Source organism: Thalassophryne amazonica, chromosome 13 (assembly GCF_902500255.1).
Source record: "Thalassophryne amazonica chromosome 13, fThaAma1.1, whole genome shotgun sequence".
NCBI lineage: Eukaryota > Metazoa > Chordata > Actinopteri > Batrachoidiformes > Batrachoididae > Thalassophryne > Thalassophryne amazonica.
In genome coordinates, this window is record NC_047115.1 from 95,853,049 (window position 1) to 95,873,431 (window position 20,383).

General features: G+C 40.1%; 1 protein-coding gene across 2 annotated transcripts in view; it reads right to left on the reverse strand.

The window, feature by feature from the left end:
• The window catches only part of kiaa0753 (KIAA0753 ortholog), a 58,034-nt gene that overhangs the window by 26,353 nt on the left and 11,298 nt on the right, over positions 1-20,383 (reverse strand). For both annotated transcript variants that reach the window (XM_034185340.1, XM_034185339.1), the window contains exons 8-10: positions 14,441-14,631; positions 13,035-13,162; positions 8,596-8,742 (exon numbers count right to left, since the gene is read on the reverse strand). In XM_034185340.1, coding sequence (XP_034041231.1) covers positions 8,596-8,742; positions 13,035-13,162; positions 14,441-14,631 — 466 coding nt within the window. The remainder of the gene's footprint in view (positions 1-8,595; positions 8,743-13,034; positions 13,163-14,440; positions 14,632-20,383) is intronic.

A 20,383-nucleotide genomic window follows, 5' to 3' on the forward strand; every position in this document is an offset into this window, starting at 1 on the left:
CAAATCCAAAAATAGCGTTTTTTTCCAAAGTCACCTGTTTCCTTGGAGAATATACCATTAATTAAAACTGGTCAAAGATAAAACTCTTGAGCTACTCAGCAGTTACAAGTCTTTGGGATTAACTATTGACAAAGAGCTTTCTTTTAAAGTTGATCTTAAACACTTGATCTCCAAATTAAGAGTGACGCTCATCTTACTTTGTAGAAATAAGTCATGTTTTTCCTTAAGAGCCTGAAAGCACCTGATAACTGCTACTTTCTTGCCTGCACTGGATTATGGTGATGTCATGTATGTGTGTGCTTAAACCAGTTATCTACAGTCCTTGACCTCGCTGTATCATTGTGCTTTGAGATTAATCACTGGTTGTAGCCGCCTCCCCCATCACTGTGAGTTGTATGCTAATGCTGGCATGCCTTCTTTCCATGGAAGGTGATATACACATTGGATGACTCTGGTTTACAAGCTCTTATTGAGTTGGTTCCGATTTATTTATCCAGTATACTTTGGAGATCTGAAAGCATTATGCTTTGCACTGAAATGACGGTGTACTTTCATGTACTTCATGTTCACACTCAAGCAGGAAAGAAAGCTTTTAGTTTATCTGCTCCCTCTGATTAGAATACCCTCCAATCTGAATTATAACCCTCTGGGTTGATTTCTTTGAATGCTTACTGCTCCATTTTAAGAGACTGTGAATGGAACGCTTTTGCACAGTCCCTATGTTTTTAAATTTTAAACTGTTTTTGCTTCTATGTTGTTACTATGACCAAGCTGATTGTTTTATCTGTATATTGCTTGTATTTGATTTGTTTTTAACGTTCTCTTGATGTTGTCTCATGATGTGTGTTGCTGCCTTTCTTGGCCGGGCCACTCTTGTAAAAGAGGTTTCAATCTCAATGGGCATATATATATATATATATATATATATATACACAGTAGTGTTCAGAATAATAGTACTGCTATGTGACTAAAAAGATTAATCCAGGTTTTGAGTATACAGCCCCTGGCAAAAATTATGGAATCACCGGCCTCGGAGGATGTTCATTCAGTTGTTTAATTTTGTAGAAAAAAAGCAGATCACAGACATGACACGAAACTAAAGTAATTTCAAATGGCAACTTTCTGGCTTTAAGAAACACTATAAGAAATCAACAAAAAAGATTGTGGCAGTCAGTAACGGTTACTTTTTTAGACCAAGCAGAGGAAAAAAAATATGGAATCACCCTGTAAATTTTCATCCCCAAAACTAACACCTGCATCATATCAGATCTGCTCGTTAGTCTGCATCTAAAAAGGAGTGATCACACCTTGGAGAGCTGTTGCACCAAGTGGACTGACATGAATCATGGCTCCAACACGAGAGATGTCAGTTGAAACAAAGGAGAGGATTATCAAACTCTTAAGAGAGTAAATCATCACGCAATATTGCAAAAGATGTTGGTTGTTCACAGTCAGCTGTGTCTAAACTCTGGACCAAATACAAACAACATGGGAAGGTTGTTAAAGGCAAACATACTGGTAGACCAAGGAAGACATCAAAGCGTCAAGACAGAAAACTTAAAGCAATATGTCTCAAAAATCGAAAAATGTACAACAAAACAAATGAGGAACGAATGGGAGGAAACTGGAGGAAACGTCTGTGACCGAACTGTAAGAAACGGCCTAAAGGAAATGGGATTTACATACAGAAAAGCTAAATGAAAGGCATCATTAACACCTAAACAGAAAAAAACAAGGTTACAATGGGCTAAGGAAAAGCAATTGTGGACTGTGGATGACTGGATGAAAGTCATATTCAGTGATGAATCTCGAATCTGCATTGGGCAAGGTGATGATGCTGGAACTTTTGTTTAGTGCCGTTCCAATGAGATTTATAAAGATGACTGCCTGAAGAGAACATGTAAATTTCCACAGTCATTGATGATATGGGGCTGCATGTCAGGTAAAGGCACTGGGGAGATGGCTGTCATTACATCATCAATAAATGCACAAGTTTATGTTGATATTTTGGACAATTGAAAGGATGTTTGGGGATGATGAAATCATTTTTCAAGATGATAATGCATCTTGCCATAGAGCAAAAACTGCAAAAACATTCCTTGCAAAAAGACACATAGGGTCAATGTCAATGAGCAGATCTGATTTGATGCAGGTGTTAATTTGGGGGATGAAAATTTACAGGGTGATTCCATAATTTTTTCCTCAGAATTGAGTGATTCCATATTTTTTTCCTTTGCTTGGTCTAAAAAAGTAACCGTTACTGACTGCCACAATCTTTTTTTCTTGATTTCTTATAGTGTTTCTTAAAGCCAGAAAGTTGCCATTTGAAATGACTTTAGTTTTGTGTCATGTCTGTGATCTGCTTTTTTCCACAAAATTAAACAAACAACTGACCGGTGATTCCATAATTTTTGCCAGGGGTTGTATTTCTTATTGTTACATGGAAACAAGGTACCAGTAGATTCAGTAGATTCTCACAAATCCAACAAGACCAAGCATTTATAATATGGACACTCTTAAGGGTATGAAATTGGGCTATTAGTAAAAAAAAAAAGTAGAAAGGGGGTGTTCACAATAATAGTAGCATCTGCTGTTGACGCTACAAACTCAAAACTATTATGTTCAAACTGCTTTTTTATCAATCTGTGAATCACTAAACTAGTATTTAGTTGTATAACCACAGTTTTTCATGATTTCTTCACATCTGCGAGGCATTAATTTTGTTGGTTTGGAACCAAGATTTTGCTCATTTACTAGTGTGCTTGGGGTCATTGTCTTGTTAAAACACCCATTTCAAGGGCATGTTCTCTTCAGCATAAGGCAACATGACCTCTTCAAGTATTTTGACATATCCAAACTGATCCATGATACCTGGTATGTGATATATAGGCCCAACACCATAGTAGGAGAAACATGCCCATATCATGATGCTTGCACCACCATGCTTCACTGTCTTCACTGTGAACTGTGGCTTGAATTCAGAGTTTGGGGGTCGTCTCACAAACTGTCTGCGGCCCTTGGACCCAAAAATAACAATTTTACTCTCATCAGTCCACAAAATATTCCTCCATTTCTCTTTAGGCCAGTTGATGTGTTCTTTGGTAAATTGTAACCTCTTCTGCATGTCATTTATTTAACAGAGGGACTTTGCGGGGGATTCTTGCAAATAAATTAGCTTCACACAGGCGTCTTCTAACTGGTCATCTTCATCATCTTCATAACTGTCATCATTCTAACTTGATCATCCTGGAGCTGATCAATGGGTGAGCCTTTGCCATTCTGGTTATTCTTCTATCCATTTTGATGATTGTTTTCCATTTTCTTCCACGCGTCTGTTTTTGTTTGTCCATTTTAAAGCACTGGAGATCATTGTAGATGAACAGCCTATAATTTTTTGCACCTGTGTATAAGTTTTCCCTTCTTCAATCAACTTTTTAATCAAACTACACTGTTCTTCTGAACAATGTCTTGAACGTCCCATTTTCCTCAGGCTTTCAAAGAGAAAAGCATGTTCAACAGGTGCTGGCTTCATCCTTAAATAGGGGACACCTGATTCACCCGTTTGTTCCACAAAACTGACGAACTCACTGACTGAATGCCACACTACTATTATTGTGAACACCCCCTTTTCTACTTTTTTTTTTTACTAATAGCCTTAAGAGTGTGCATATCATGAATGCTTGGTCTTATTGGATTTGTGAGAATCTACTGAATCTACTGGTACCTTGTTTCCCATGTAACAATAAGAAATATACTCAAAACCTGGATTAATCTTTTTAGTCACATAACACTACTGTTATTCTGAACACTACTGTATATTTACAGCCTTTAACAACCATGTGCTTATATTTGCCCTGTAGTTACCAAGTTCAAAGTGTTTTCTTGGCGGAGGTATGGTGGAGAATCATTTGCATTGTGCGGGAGAGTCAGCTGTGACATTTTGGTCACGTAGCCCCTTTCTCTGTGCATGATCCAGCACACTGGTGCCTGAGTGTTGAGGACCCCAGTAGCTAGAGGAGGCCAAGAGGGCGCCCACATTTCACCTATCTGTGGCAGAAAAATCGTTATTTTAGAGATGTGGGAATGGATTGGTTGTCTGCCTGCATGGTTGCCATCCAGGGCCCATGTGCAAGCTAGTCTAAACCGACCCCGGGCTGTGTTGCTGCATTCTATATTATGTATTTCACTGTATGAGCTTTTATAAATGTTCACCACTCTGAAGTACTTTGTGACTGCTGTCTGTGAAAAGCGCTATACAAATAAAGTTTACTTACTTACTTTACTATTTTGTCAGCTCAATTTTTTTTCTACGCCCAGTAATTCCCAACTTAGTAACAAACAAACACATGCCCTATTATATATATATATATATATATATATATATATATATATATATATACTCCAACAACCAGTAAAAATCTATTTAAGCATAAAATTCAAAAAGAAAAAAATAATATAGCACCTTCAACTGCACCACAGACTAAAACAGTTAAATGTGGTCTATTAAACATTAGATCTCTCTCTTCTAAGTCCCTGTTAGTAAATGATATAATAATGGATCAACATATTGATTTATTCTGCCTTACAGAAACCTGGTTACAGCAGGATGAATATGTTAGTGTAAATGAGTCAACACCCCTGAGTCACACTAACTGCCAGAACGCTCGTAGCACGGGCCGGGGCGGAGGATTAGCAGCAATCTTCCACTCCAGCTTATTAATTAATCAAAAACCCAGACAGAGCTTTAATTTATTTGAAAGCTTGTCTCTTAGTCTTGTCCATCCAAATTGGAAGTCCCAAAAAACAGTTTTATTTGTTGTTATCTATCGTCCTCCTGGTCGTTACTGTGAGTTTCTCTGTGAATTTTCAGAACTTTTGTCTGACTTAGTGCTTAGCTCAGATAAGATAATTATAGTGGGCGATTTTAACATCCACACAGATGCTGAGAACGACAGCCTCAACACTGCATTTAATCTATTATTAGACTCGATTGGCTTTGCTCAAAATGTAAACGAGTCCACCCACCACTTTAATCATATCTTAGATCTTGTTCTGACTTATGGTATGGAAATTGAAGACTTAACAGTATTCCCTGAAAACTCCCTTCTGTCTGATCATTTCTTAATAACATTTACATTTACTTTAATGGACTACCCAGCAGTGGGGAATAAGTTTCATTACAGTAGAAGTCTTTCAGAAAGCGCTGTAACTAGGTTTAAGGATATGATTCCTTCTTTATGTTCTCCAATGCCATATACCAACACAGTGCAGAGTAGCTACCTAAACTCTGTGAGTGAGATAGAATATTTCGTCAATAGTTTTATATCCTCATTGAGGACAAGTTCGGATGCTGTAGCTCCTCTGAAAAAGAGAGCCTTAAATCAGAAGTGCCTGACTCCGTGGTATAACTCAAACTCGCAGCTTAAAGCAGATAACCCGCAAGTTGGAGAGGAAATGGCGTCTCACTAATTTAGAAGATCTTCACTTAGCTTGGAAAAAGAGTCTGTTGCTCTATAAAAAAGCCCTCCGTAAAGCTAGGACATCTTACTACTCATCGCTAATTGAAGGAAATAAGAACCCCAGGTTTCTTTTCAGCACTGTAGCCAGGCTGACAAAGAGTCAGAGCTCTATTGAGCCGAGTATTCCTTTAACTTTAACTAGTAATGACTTCATGACTTTCTTTGCTAATAAAATTTAACTATTAGAGAAAAAATTGCTCATAACCATCCCAAAGACATATCGTTCTCTTTGGCTGCTTTCAGTGATGCCGGTATTTGGTTAGACTCTTTCTCTCCGATTGTTCTGTCTGAGTTATTTTCATTAGTTACTTCCTACAAACCATCAACATGTCTATTAGACCCCAATCCTACCAGGCTGCTCAAGGAAGCCCTACCATTATTTAATGCTTCAATCTTAAATAGACAGTGGACTCATCTCTGTGCTTCTTCTGTTAGACCTCAGTGCTGCTTTTGATACTGTTGACCATAAAATTTTATTACAGAGATTACAGCATACCATAGGTATTAAAGGCACTGCGCTGCGGTGGTTTGAATCATATTTATCTAATAGATTACAATTTGTTCATGTAAAAGGGGAATCTTCTTCACAGACTAAGGTTAATTATGGAGTTCCACAAGGTTCTGTGCTAGGACCAATTTTATTCACTTTATACATGCTTCCCTTAGGCAGTATTATTAGACAGCATTGCTTAAATTTTCATTGTTACGCAGATGATACTCAGCTTTATCTATCCATGAAACCAGAGGATACACACCAATTAGTTAAACTACAGGAATGTCTTTCAGACATAAAGACATGGATGACCTCTAATTTCCTGCTTTTAAATTCAGATAAAACTGAAGTTATTGTACTTGGCCCAACAAATCTTAGAAACATGGTGTCTAACCAGATCCTTACTCTGGATGGCATTACCCTGACCTCTAGTAATACTGTGAGAAATTTTGGAGTCATTTTTGATCAGGATATGTCATTCAGTGCGCATATTAAACAAATATGTAGGACTGCTTTTTTGCATTTGCGCAATATCTCTAAAATTAGAAAGGTCTCGTCTCAGAGTGATGCTAATAAAACTAATTCATGCATTTATTTCCTCTAGGCTGGACTATTGTAATTCATTATTATCAGGTTGTACTAAAAGTTCCCTGAAAAGCCTTCAGTTAATTCAAAATGCTGCAGCTAGAGTAGAGAGAGCATATCTCACCCATATTGGCCTCTCTTCATTGGCTTCCTGTTAATTCTAGAATAGAATTTAAAATTCTTCTTCTTACTTATAAGGTTTTGAATAATCAGGTCCCATCTTATCTTAGGAACCTCATAGTACCATATCACCCCAATAGAGCACTTCGCTCTCAGACTGCAGGCTTACTTGTAGTTCCTAGGGTTTGTAAGAGTAGAATGGGAGGCAGAGCCTTCAGCTTTCAGGCTCCTCTCCTGTGGAACCAGCTCCCAATTCGGATCAGGGAGACAGACACTCTCTCTACTTTTAAGATTAGGCTTAAAACTTTCCTTTTGCTAAAGCTTATAGTTAGGGCTAGATCAGGTGACCCTGAACCATCCCTTAGTTATGCTGCTATAGACTTAGACTGCTGGGGGGTTCCCATGATGCACTGAGTGTTTCTTTCTCTTTTTGCTCTGTATGCACCACTCTGCATTTAATCATTAGTGATTGATCTCTGCTCTCTTCCACAGCATGTCTTTTTCCTGGTTCTCTCCCTCAGCCCCAACCAGTCCCAGCAGAAGACTGCCCCTCCCTGAGCCTGGTTCCGCTGGAGGTTTCTTCCTGTTAAAAGGGAGTTTTTCCTTCCCACTGTCGCCAAGTCCTTGCTCACAGGGGGTCGTTTTGACAGTTGGGGTTTTTCTGTAATTATTGTATGGCTTTGCCTTACAATATGAAGCGCCTTGGGGCAACTGTTTGTTGTGATTTGGCGCTATAAATGAAATTGATTTGATTTGATTGATACTCGTATTCATTTATCTTCATCAGAAAAGGTTCCCCGAATGTTAAATGCCAAATGTAACAGAATTACTGAAGTTGCTGCCATTTAAGTTTTGAAAAAAGAAACCAAGTTTAATTAGTCATTCGTCACCATTTATATAAGTGAGTCTTTTGGAAGTGCAGTGTGATTTTATTAAAGCTGTCAAACTTGCGGTGTTTTCCAATAGTGTTAAGACTTTTATTATATGTTTGAATTATTTTATTTTTCATTTTATTGTTTCGCATTAATCCCATGATTCCACACACTTCAATACAGTAGTTGGCGGTATGCACCTTTAAAGCTGGTACTTTTATTTATTTTGAAATTTTAGATTTGTTTTCAGGCCGCAACTAATAGCCTGCATAAGGGCAGGACCTGAAAGCAGTGATTCACTATGGGTTTAATCACTCACCTGTCTTGAAAACAGTGACATCTTTTAGATATTACTAGGATCACATACTGTGATGCTAACGACGAGTGGCTCCTTTGCAGGGATTTTATTGCAGATATCTAAGAACACAGCTTGTTGTGCAGTTCATTTTTCAAAGATCTAAGAAGTGTGCACTCCAGTATTTCCACTGAGCAAAATTTTCCTGTAAATCATGTTCGCAATGTTAACACATTAGCAGGTATCATAGATTAGCTGATGTTAGCTCCACAAGATACAAAACTTTAACTTTTTTTGAGGTATACTCCCCTGGGAGAAGGTTTAACCATCCTGCACCCACAAACTCAGAATAGTGTACAACTTTTAGTTTTTTGTCATTCCAACTTTGACTTTGTTCACAAAACCTGTGCCATGTTGCCATAACCTTGTTTATGGGAGAATGAAAATGGGTAAACTGAAGAAAGAAAAAAAATATATACAATGATATATACAGAGGTGCACATAACTTTTCATCATGCCCGTGTGTGCTAAACATCACTGATGCACAGCAGAGGGAAACACTTTCCTTGTGTTTTCTGCTGCACATCATTTATTTTTAGCACGCACAAACACCATGAGTACCAGTTATGTGCACACCTGGTTATATACAATGATGTTATGGTAACTGACTTGGGAAAAAAAATACATTGGATCATTGGATATAGGTTTTACCTTTTTGCTTCATCTTCAGGTGGTTTCCTCTTCTCGGCGCTAAGGCATAGCTCCTCCCAAAAACCAGTGGGCATCTTCTTTGTAGGGCTCGGTAACGTCTTTACTGGAGACTCTGAACTTTCAGGCAGTCCCTTTGGATTCACATACCTGCAATAACAAAGCAGCTGCCTGACTGTGCAGGTTTTCCTTGCCATTGACCACCTCAGCAGGTGGTTTACTGGTGAGCTCTGCCCCTCAACTTAAAAATCTCAATCATCTATGAAAAAGCCTCCAGAGATGATCAGTAGTCAGCGCTTCACTTTCTCCACATTTTGTTATGTTTAGTTATTTTGTATGTCGGTTCAAATCCCAGCCTCACTAAGGGCCCTTGGGCAAGGTTTTTAATCCTCTATTGCTCCCGGTGTGTGGTGAGCGCTTTTTATGGCAGCACCCTCACTTCGGGGTGAATGTGAGGCACGCTTTGAGTGTCTGATGCAGATGGAAAAGTGCTACATAAATGCAGTCCATTTACCATGTTACAGCCTTATTCCAAAATGGAGTAAATTCATTTTTTCCCACAAAATTCTACACACAGTATCCCATAATAAGAACAAAAAGTTGTTTTTTTATTTTTGCAAATTTATTAAAAATAAAAAAGAAATCACATGTACATAAGCATGGGCACAATTTGGTGGGGGATAGGGGGGGGACATGTCCTCACCACCTTTTCAACCAGGGGGCACAGAATATAGTATGTCCCCCCCACCTTCTGACATATGTGTACTTGAAACATGCTATGCCAGTCTTGTGTGCAAACCATGTCAGTCTTATGTGCAAACCATGTCAGAATAGTATCTTTGTTTCTGCAAGTTTGTATTTTTAGCAGCATTGACTTGCAACACCTGTTTCTTGTTTGTCACAAACTTATGATCTGTTGTTTTTTCAAACTTATGCAAAAACAAATCTTGAGAAACAAAATACAGTATGCGATAGTTAATAATTATTAAGAGCCTGTTCTTTCATATTTATGAACACATTTTACCACATTGCAGTTGTTTTTTTAATGAAAACTCAACTCAAACTCATTCTTTTTGAGTTCTACACATGTGGTGTACCTTATTTACACCAGGATGTCAATAAAATCAATGTTGGCTATTCTCAGAATAAAGTACTTACACTCAACAAAAATATAAACGCAACACTTTTGGTTTTGCTCCCATTTTGTATGAGATGAACTCAAAGATCTAAAACTTTTTCCACATACACAATATCACCATTTCCCTCAAATATTGTTCACAAACCAGTCTAAATCTGTGATAGTGAGCACTTCTCCTTTGCTGAGATAATCCATCCCACCTCACAGGTGTGCCATATCAAGATGCTGATTAGACACCATGATTAGTGCACAGGTGTGCCTTAGACTGCCCACAATAAAAGGCCACTCTGAAAGGTGCAGTTTTATCACACAGCACAATTCCACAGATGTCGCAAGATTTGAGGGAGCGTGCAATTGGCATGCTGACAGCAGGAATGTCAACCAGAGCTGTTGCTCGTGTATTGAATGTTCATTTCTCTACCATAAGCCGCCTCCAAAGGCGTTTCAGAGAATTTGGCAGTACATCCAACCAGCCTCACAACCGCAGACCACGTGTAACCACACCAGCCCAGGACCTCCACATCCAGCATGTTCACCTCCAAGATCATCTGAGACCAGCCACTCGGACAGCTGCTGAAACAATCGGTTTGCATAACCAAAGAATTTCTGCACAAACTGTCAGAAACCGTCTCAGGGAAGCTCATCTGCATGCTCGTCGTCCTCATCGGGGTCTCGACCTGACTCCAGTTCGTCGTCGTAACCGACTTGAGTGGGCAAATGCTCACATTCGCTGGCGTTTGGCACGTTGGAGAGGTGTTCTCTTCACGGATGAATCCCGGTTCACACTGTTCAGGGCAGATGACAGACAGCGTGTGTGGCGTCGTGTGGGTGAGTGGTTTTCTGATGTCAATGTTGTGGATCGAGTGGCCCATGGTGGCGGTGGGGTTATGGTATGGGCAGGCGTCTGTTATGGACGAAGAACACAGGTGCATTTTATTGATGGCATTTTGAATGCACAGAGATACCGTGACGAGATCCTGAGGCCCATTGTTGTGCCATACATCCAAGAACATCACCTCATGTTGCAGCAGGATAATGCACGGCCCCATGTTGCAAGGATCTGTACACAATTCTTGGAAGCTGAAAATGTCCCAGTTCTTGCATGGCCGGCATATTCACCGGACATGTCACCCATTGAGCATGTTTGGGATGCTCCAATATCCAGCAACTTCGCACAGCCATTGAAGAGGAGTGGACCAACATTCCACAGGCCACAATTGACAACCTGATCAACTCTATGCGAAGGAGATGTGTTGCACTGCATGAGGCAAATGGTGGTCACACCAGATACTGACTGGTATCCCCCCCAATAAAACAAAACTGCACCTTTCAGAGTGGCCTTTTATTGTGGGCAGTCTAAGGCACACCTGTGCACTAATCATGGTGTCTAATCAGCATCTTGATATGGCACACCTGTGAGGTGGGATGGATTATCTCAGCAAAGGAGAAGTGCTCACTATCACAGATTTAGACTGGTTTGTGAACAATATTTGAGGGAAATAGTGATATTGTGTATGTGGAAAAAGTTTTATATCTTTGAGTTCATCTCATACAAAATGGGAGCAAAACCAAAAGTGTTGCGTTTATATTTTTGAGTGTATATCCAGTTTCAAATTGCATAAGTCAAATGGTGTCCACTTTATGGTCTTCTCAAAACATTAAAATTACTGTTCTGGATGCTCAGAATGCATCTGAGCTCATCTAGAAGCCATTGGTTTCTGGGGGCCTAAAGCGGCCCCCAGACCCCCGGGCTATGGTCTTCGGCCCCGCGGGCCTCGCACTTTGTGCCCCCAATTTCTAGTTCTAAATTGCGCCCTTGTACATAATTATTCACACCCTTTGCTCAATACTTTGTTAATGCACCAATGGGAGCAGTTACAGCCTCAGGTCTTCTTGAATACGACGCCACAGCCATGCTTCAGTGTAGGGATGGTGCCTGGTTTTCTCCTAACATGATGCCTGGCATTCACACCCAAGAGTTCAATCCTTGTCCCATCAGACCAGAGAATTTTGTTTCTCCTGGTCTGAGAGTCCTTCAGGTGCCTTTTGTCAAACTCCAGGTGGGCTGCCGTGTGCCTGTTACTAAGGAGTGGCTTCCGTCTGGCCACTCTACCATACAGGCCTGATTGGTGGATTGCTGCAGAGATGGTTGTCCTTTTGGAAGGTTCTCCTCTCTCCTCAGAGAAATGCTGAAGCTCTGACAGAGTGACCATCGGGTTCTTGATCACATCCCTGACTAAGGCCCTTCTCCCCCAGGTGCTCAGTTTAGACGGTCAGCCAGCTCTAGGAAGAGTCCTGGTAGATCTGAACGTCTTCCATTTACAGATGATGGAGGCCACTGTGCTCATTGGGACCTTCAATGCAGCAAATGTTTCTGTACGCTTCCCCAGATTTGTGTCTCGAGACAAAGCTGTCTCTGAGGTATACAGACAATTTCAATTTAATTTATACAGTTTATGTAGCGCCAAATCACAACATAGGTGCCTCAAGGGGCTTCACACAAGTCAGGTCTAACCTTACCAACCCCTAGAGCAAGAACACAGGTGAGAGTGGTAAAGAAAAACTCCCTCTGATGATTTGAGGAAGAAACATCAAGCAGACCAGACTCAAAGGGATGATTCTCTGTGTAGGCTATGCTACCAAAAAGGTTTACAACACAGAACACAACACAACAATTGATGAGAGTCCATGCAGGCATCCAGTCCACCGACGGGGAGGTTGGGGAGGCAGGGGGCATTGAGCCACTCGATGGATTTGATCCTGCAGCAGAGTCCGTTCCATGTTCATTACAGAAATCATCTAATCCAGCATGTGGATCCAGCCCCACCTCAGACAATTCCTTTGACTTCATGCTTGATTTGTGCTCTGACTGTCAACTGTGGGACCTTATAGGGTTAGGGTTAGGTGTGTGTCTTTCCAAATCATGTCCAATCACCTGAATTTACCCCAGGTGGACTCCAATTAAAGCTGTAGAAACATCTCAAGGATGATCAGTGGAAACAGGAGGCACCTGCACTCAATTTTGAGATGCACGGCAAAGACTGTGAATACTTATGTACATGAGACTTCTTCTGCAAAATCTCCTTTTTTCACATCCGTTTTGGAATAAGGCTGTAACATAACAAAAAAGTGAAGCACTGTGAATACTTTCTGGATGTACTGTACTCCAGTTAAGGGTCACAGGGAGCACTCCCAGCAGTCATAGGGTGTGAGGCGGGGTACATCCAGGACAGTGTATCGCAGGACCCTTGTAAGACAAATAATAAATTTCTCACCAGCTAAGCACACAGGTAAAAATTCTTACTGTTGGGGAGGAAAGTGATGGGATGCAGGTCTCCATGGGACAGAGTTATCCTTCTGAGGGATCTCATTCTTTTTAAGCTGTGAAGACACTGTAGGCTGCCCAAAATGTGCCTCTTTCTTCTGCTTATGCTGTAGAGGAGAAAAAAAACAGCATGTTAAAGTTTTAGACAAGTCACAGTTAGATTTTTAGTGTAATATAAGAATACACAGACAAAAATAACAGCAGATTACATGCACTATGTAGGACTGGACAAAGTCGAGTTAACTGGAAAATCATGACGTCTGTCATAAAGTATCACGGAAAATGAAATCAGTACCTGATTAATTTTAGCTCTTTAAAATGTCTACTCATACTTAATTTGTTATTATTTATTTAGTTAGTTAATAATTCTTAACTGGCCCAGGAAAGCGAAGATTGGGGGTCCCCTGCTGGAGTTGTTGCTCCCACAACCTGATCCCAGATAAGTGGTTGAAGATGAGATGAGATAAGTCTAAATTACCATAACTGGTCAACAAAGTGCACCTCATCTGATTTTACCAAGATATCTAAAACTCAAGATTTAAAGGCAAAGTTCTTTTTTTTTTTTTTTTTTTAATGGTTTGCAACCAAATCTCTGGGTGCTGTCCACACATTTGATGATTACTTTGTGGGAAATCCTCTTTTGAAAAATTAGTTTAAGAATGACAAAGATCAAAGCAGCCAGCATGGCAAGTACAAATGCAAACAACCAACCACTTTTATATATATACATTTTTAGACCAACACGCCTACATGAGTGCGTGTGAGGTCATGGCCTCAATGCATAAAAATGACGACTGCACCGGCGGAAAGTAACTAGTATAGACACTTTAGCTGTGCTGTTTTGGCTTTCCTGCTCCTTTTAGCTATGCAGCGCTAACTAACTGATCCACGTGGAATGTTTATTTATGCAGGAACAGGAAACTGTCATTTTGGAGCCGTAGTATTTTTAATCCACTGTAAATGCAGAAACCAGTAACCTGTCCATATCTACAGTAGGGTTTTAAACTTTTGTCTGTGGTGTTTGTGCAGCATGTTTTGATCTTTTTGATGTCATGAGGCCAGATCATCAAATACTGAGCCAGAAATTAAACAAAAGTAAAGATATTTTGAATCTGATCCCATTCTGCTATAAAATGTAATCGGCTCTTCACTTACACACCACATCTTCACAAAATACTGACTGAAATGTGTCGTCTACTTTGTTAGCTGCAGTCAAACAGGAGCAATGACTTTATCTCTAGCCCTGTCAGTTTTGTTGAAGCTGCACCCATCATTTGGGACTCTGTGCTGATGAAAGCTGAACTATAATGCACTGAAATACAGGGAAATAAATAAACAAAATTTGAAATCTGCTGTAGCCTGAAGCCATTTTCCAAATGCAGTACCGTCTTAATGTCGGCTCTCGTCCTCTCTGAGAGAAGCGGGAGCCGTGCTTTAGTTTTTTTCTGGGCTCCTTTTTGCGTTGCTCTTCGCTCCCTCTGCTCCATGAGGCTCTGCAGTCCAGCCTGCAGCAATTCTCTCCTTTGTGTGGTTTGGAAATGAGTAGTTCTGTGATTCTGTAAAGCCAGTCTCTGACCTGTTGACACAAAAATAGAGTCATTAAATCAGTCAGTTCTGATGCAAGACAACTGGATATAAACAGAAAGACAACAGGCATTAATGTGAGTCCTTACTGGTCACAACTGAGCAATCACTTTGGATGGTGGCAACCTGAGAACACTTCTGGGTAACACAATCCAAACACGAGATAAAAACCAAATATTTACAGATCAGGTCTATGAGGCAGCCACACCCTCCACCACATGTACAACTCAACCGGTGTCGCAGACTGAACTGGTCCACCCTGCCTCCATTGCACATGCATCATTTCAGAGCTCAGTAGCTCGTCTGAGACTGAGTCTCTTCACCCAAAGCGATCAAATGGATTAATGTGATAATTAACCATCAGATGATAAAGGTAAAACCTCTTACATCATTCTAAAGTCAGTTTTAAGCAGAAGTGAGGCGAAAATCTGTGACACTTTGAAATGACAGACATGCAGTGAATGCAGCAGCTAGTTTAGCTGCGGCGCTCTGATCGCTTGCTCCGTCTTTTATGGCGAAATAATGCTGAATTTATGTGGAAATGATTGTTGTACAAAAGCTTCAGATATCTGTCGCTGAGAGAGATGATGACTGGAGTGCAGTTTTCAGTAGAAACTAGGCTATAATCCATGAACCGCGGCTAATGACGCATGCTCAGTGAAGGCAGGGTGGAGTGAATTTTAGGGCGGACCGTTCGGTCACAGTTGGCAACCAGCTTGGCAGGCCAGAGGTAAATCCTCTCCCAAAAGTAGCCAAGTATCTGCAGGAACCAGGGGATAGGAGGTGAGCATTCTGCTGTCTTCATCCAGTTACTGTGCTACTCAATACTGAGGCACCTGCAACCTGGATCACGCTCAGGAAAATGCAAACACAGGGCTGTAACTGATGTCGTCATACAAGTGGTAGACCTTACTACTGTACAGAACTGCTTATTTCACACAAAGTCACTGCAGCAGTACCTCGGGGGTTTTTGCAGAAACATACTAAGCACCAAGTCATCATTTTAGGGCACTGGACAGCGTACAGGTCTCACACCCATAGACCAAGACCAGACCGGAAGCACATGGATTCTAAAGACTTAAATGTTCATGGTCAGGCAAAGGTATTGGAATATCTATACACCACTTTTCAGCAACCTCATGAGTCCCTAAGCTTATCCCAGATGTCTTTCTTCCTCAGAATCAGAGCTTTAAGAAAGACGTGTTTACGGCCTAGTTCAAAAATAATGAAGCCAAAGTGTGACATAACCATCAAAATTTAAAAGTGGTCTTTTTTGTGAAATGTTATCATATTAGGTATGGTTATATATCAGAGTTTCAATATTTCTATTGGTCTCGGTTCAGTCATTGGTAGAAATTATCAGTGCTGTGCTAGAGCGTAATGCTTGCGACAACAGTTGGAGGTATCTTCTTTAGTCTGCAGAAGCCTGAAACAAAGAAATTCTGTCCATTAGTTCCTGGTATTATTGAACAGGTAATATAATTATTCTACTGAAGCAGAGTAGGAGATATAGCTAAGGTTTTGCACAAATAAATCAAGGACTTATTCTCAGCGTTACGCTTGCGACAGTTTTACTTTGCTTTAGAAACATTATGTTTTTTCTAGGAAATGACATTTCTACCTTTACAAAAATGTATTACTGTGTGTTAGTATGAAGCACAAACAAACTTGTTGGGGAAAGTGTAGTGACACGGACCCACAACAGGGGGTGCAAATGAACGGTCAATAGATGAGCCAAAAGGTAACAATTTAATGTTGTGAATGTGCACAACGAATATACAGACAATCTCAGAATCGAATTACAGTCAATCCACAAAGGTGACGTGTGGGCAGGCTCGAGGATAGAAGACGTCTGTCCTGAGAAGAGCCGGAACCACACGATTTCCACCGCCACAGAACCCGGTGAATACTGGAGCCGCCAAGTCCCGAATTCCCAGGAGATCACCGTCCCTCGGATCTAGTACTGCTGGCGAGGAGCACAAACAGTGAGATGTGGGTGTGTGCACACCCAGTAACAAAAACAGTCAGAAGGAGGAAAATCACCTCCACCTCTAATCACACACTCATGCAGCTCCTGTTATAGCACTTATCTGGAAGGAGTGAGAGGCGAAGACGTCGGCACTCTCACAAACCGCCAACCCAACTGACAAGGCACCACAGGACAACGGCTGCTAACAGAGCACACGTAAGTTATAATTACTTAGTACGGCAGAGAATATTACCTTCACAGGTAGATGATATCTCGGCAATGAGGTGGAGATGACGTCCGGGTTTTATGGAGTAGTATGATGAAGTGTAGATGGGTGACAGCTGTCATGAGTTGATGAGTGACAGCTGTCACCCCCGGCTGTGTCCGTGGTGGCAGCGCCCTCTTGTGCCTGAAGCCCGCACTTCAGGCAGGGCGCCCTCTGGTGGTGGGCCAGCAGTACCTCCTCTTCTGGCGGCCCACACAACAAAACTGTCAAAATACAAGGTTATTTCTTTAACATTCAACTTTAAAGGATAACGCTAAATATCAATGTCACACAAAATGGATGGAAAAAAAGTGCTATTTTTGGGGTAAATTTCATGCATATCTCTGGAACCCTGCGGAATTTTTCCATAAAATTTTCAGTACCTGTCAAAGAAACTATAGGCAACTCACAGATAAATCTGGATGGTGCTAAATAAAATAATGGCTTGTTCATGACAAATGCAATGCAAATCAGCAGTTAGGCTTCATTATTTTTGGACTAGGCCTTATCACAGTCTAAGAACTCCATGAAATCCTAAATGTTAGTCTTTATCTGTGACAGCTGCAAACCCATTCATTAATTCACTGAGGTTCTCTAGTGCTGCAGCCACATGAGCCACTGATTCCACATAAGACATGGGTTAAAGCAATAAATTTTCATCTGAATGAAATTTTTTCCTGGCAAAAATCAATGCCTGCAATTCCCTAAAATGTGGCGTAGTGGGGGCACACACTGTTTTTTCCTCAATAAATACAATAAATACATTATACAGTAAAGAAATCTATTCTAAATAGCCTCTAAGGAGAGAGAGGCAAAGCATAAAACGAATGCAAAACCTGAACTTAAAGGTACATGGAAGGGTGTTGGGGGGGGTGTAGCCTTGATTCTGGAGGATCTGGGGGTGCTCCCCCAGAAAATTTTTAAAAGAACAAGTCAATTTTTGTATATTCTGGTGAATTTTAATGGGTATGAAGCCCTCTGAAATAAAGAAAACTCACTTCAAACTATGGAGGTCTGGGGCATCTCCCCCAGAAATTTTTTAAAAGATCAAGTTAAATTTTGTATATTCTAGTGAATTTTAATAGGTATGAAGCCCTCTGAAACAAAGAAAACTCATTTCAAACTGTCAAGTAAAAACATAGTATTGATTATGGGGGGTCTGGGGCATCTCCTCCAGAAATTTTTTAAAAAAGCAAGTTAAATTTTGTATATTCTAGTGAATTTTAATGAGTATGAAGCGCTCTTAAAGAAAACTCACTTCAAACTGTCAAGTAAAAATTATTTGTCTTCTGTAGTATTCTGATCGGTTCCATTCCGGTTAATGTGCCAAAAGGGTGCTGTGTCACTGGCTGTACAGTCAATAAAAAACAAAATTAGGGCCTAAAGCAAATGACAACATTGTTCTGCTGTGCAAAAAGTAACACTGTCACCCGTTTTGAAAACGCATGTGCACTGAGAAACTCAAAACTGGCTTATTCACATTTAATCGGTAAAATGCTCTCACTCGTAAAACAAACTAGGGCTGCAACTAACGATTATTTTAGTAATCGGCTGATTATTTTTTAATTAATCGTTGTTTATTTTTTGTTTTTTACTTACATGTGAGTTTTGCCATTATTTCTTTAAGCGAGTTATTAAAAGGCCTTTATCACGCAACATCAACGTTTGACCTTGTAACAAAGTTATGATGTTATATTCTCGTCAAAAACATACTTGGAGTAGTGTTTTGTTTTATTTTGCACATACAACCCCTGGCAAAAATTATGGAATCACCGGCCTCGGAGGATGTTCATTCAGTTGTTTAATTTTGTAGAAAAAAAGCAGATCACAGACATGACACAAAACTAAAGTCATTTCAAATGGCAACTTTCTGGCTTTAAGAAACACTATAAAAATAAAAAAAAAATCAGGAAAAAAAATTGTGGCAGTCAGTAACGGTTACTTTTTTAGACCAAGCAGAGGAAAAAAATATGGAATCACTCAATTCTGAGGAAAAAATTATGGAATCATGAAAAACAAAAGAACGCTCCAACACATCACTAGTATTTTGTTGCACCACCTCTGGCTTTTATAACAGCTTGCAATCTCTGAGGCATGGACTTAATGAGTGACAAACAGTACTCTTCATCAATCTGGCTCCAACTTTCTCTGATTGCTGTTGCCAGATCAGCTTTGCAGGTTGGAGCCTTGTCATGGACCATTTTCTTCAACTTCCACCAAAGATTTTCAATTGGATTAAGATCCGGACTATTTGCAGGCCATGACATTGACCCTATGTGTCTTTTTGCAAGGAATGTTTTCAGTTTTTGCTCTATGGCAAGATGCATTATCATCTTGAAAAATGATTTCATCATTTCCAAACATCCTTTCAATTGATTTGATAAGAAAAGTGTCCAAAATATCAACGTAAACTTGTGCATTTATTGATGATGTAATGACAGCCATCTCCCCAGTGCCTTTACCTGACATGCAGCCCCATATCATCAATGACTGTGGAAATTTACATCTTCTCTTCAGGCAGTCATCTTTATAAATCTCATTGGAACGCCACCAAACAAAAGTTCCAGCATCATCACCTTGTCCAATGCAGATTCGAGATTCATCACTGAATATGACTTTCATCCAGTCATCCACAGTCCACGATTGCTTTTCCTTAGCCCATTGTAACCTGGTTTTTTTCTGTTTAGGTGTTAATGATGGCTTTCGTTTAGCTTTTCTGTATGTAAATCCCATTTCCTTTAGGCCGTTTCTTACAGTTCGGTCACAGACGTTGACTCCAGTTTCATCCCATTCATTCCTCATTTGTTTTGTTGTGCATATTCGATTTTTGAGACATATTGCTTTAAGTTTTCTGTCTTGACGCTTTGATGTCTTCCTTGGTCTACCAGTATGTTTGCCTTTAACAACCTTCCCATGTTGTTTGTATTTGGTCCAGAGTTTAGACACAGCTGACTGTGAACAACCAATATCTTTTGCAACATTGCGTGATGATTTACCCTCTTTTAAGAGTTTGATAATCCTCTCCTTTGTTTCAATTGACATCTCTCGTGTTGGAGCCATGATTCATGTCAGTCCACTTGATGCAACAGCTCTCCAAGGTGTGATCACTCCTTTTTAGATGCAGACTAATGAGAAGATCTGATTTGATGCAGGTGTTAGTTTTGGGGATGAAAATTTACAGGGTGATTCCATAATTTATTTCTCAGAATTGAGTGATTCCATATTTTTTTCCCCTCTGCTTGGTCTAAAAAAGTAACCGTTACTGACTGCCACAATTTTTTTTCTTGATTTCTTATAGTGTTTCTTAAAGCCAGAAAGTTGCCATTTGAAATGACTTTAGTTTTGTGTCATGTCTGTGATCTGCTTTTTTTCTACAAAATTAAACAACTGAATGAACATCCTCCGAGGCCGGTGATTCCATAATTTTTCCCAGGGGTTGTACATACATCACTGACACACCAAAGAGATTTCCATCAGGTTTCACCCGATTATGAGCATTTTTAGATGCCT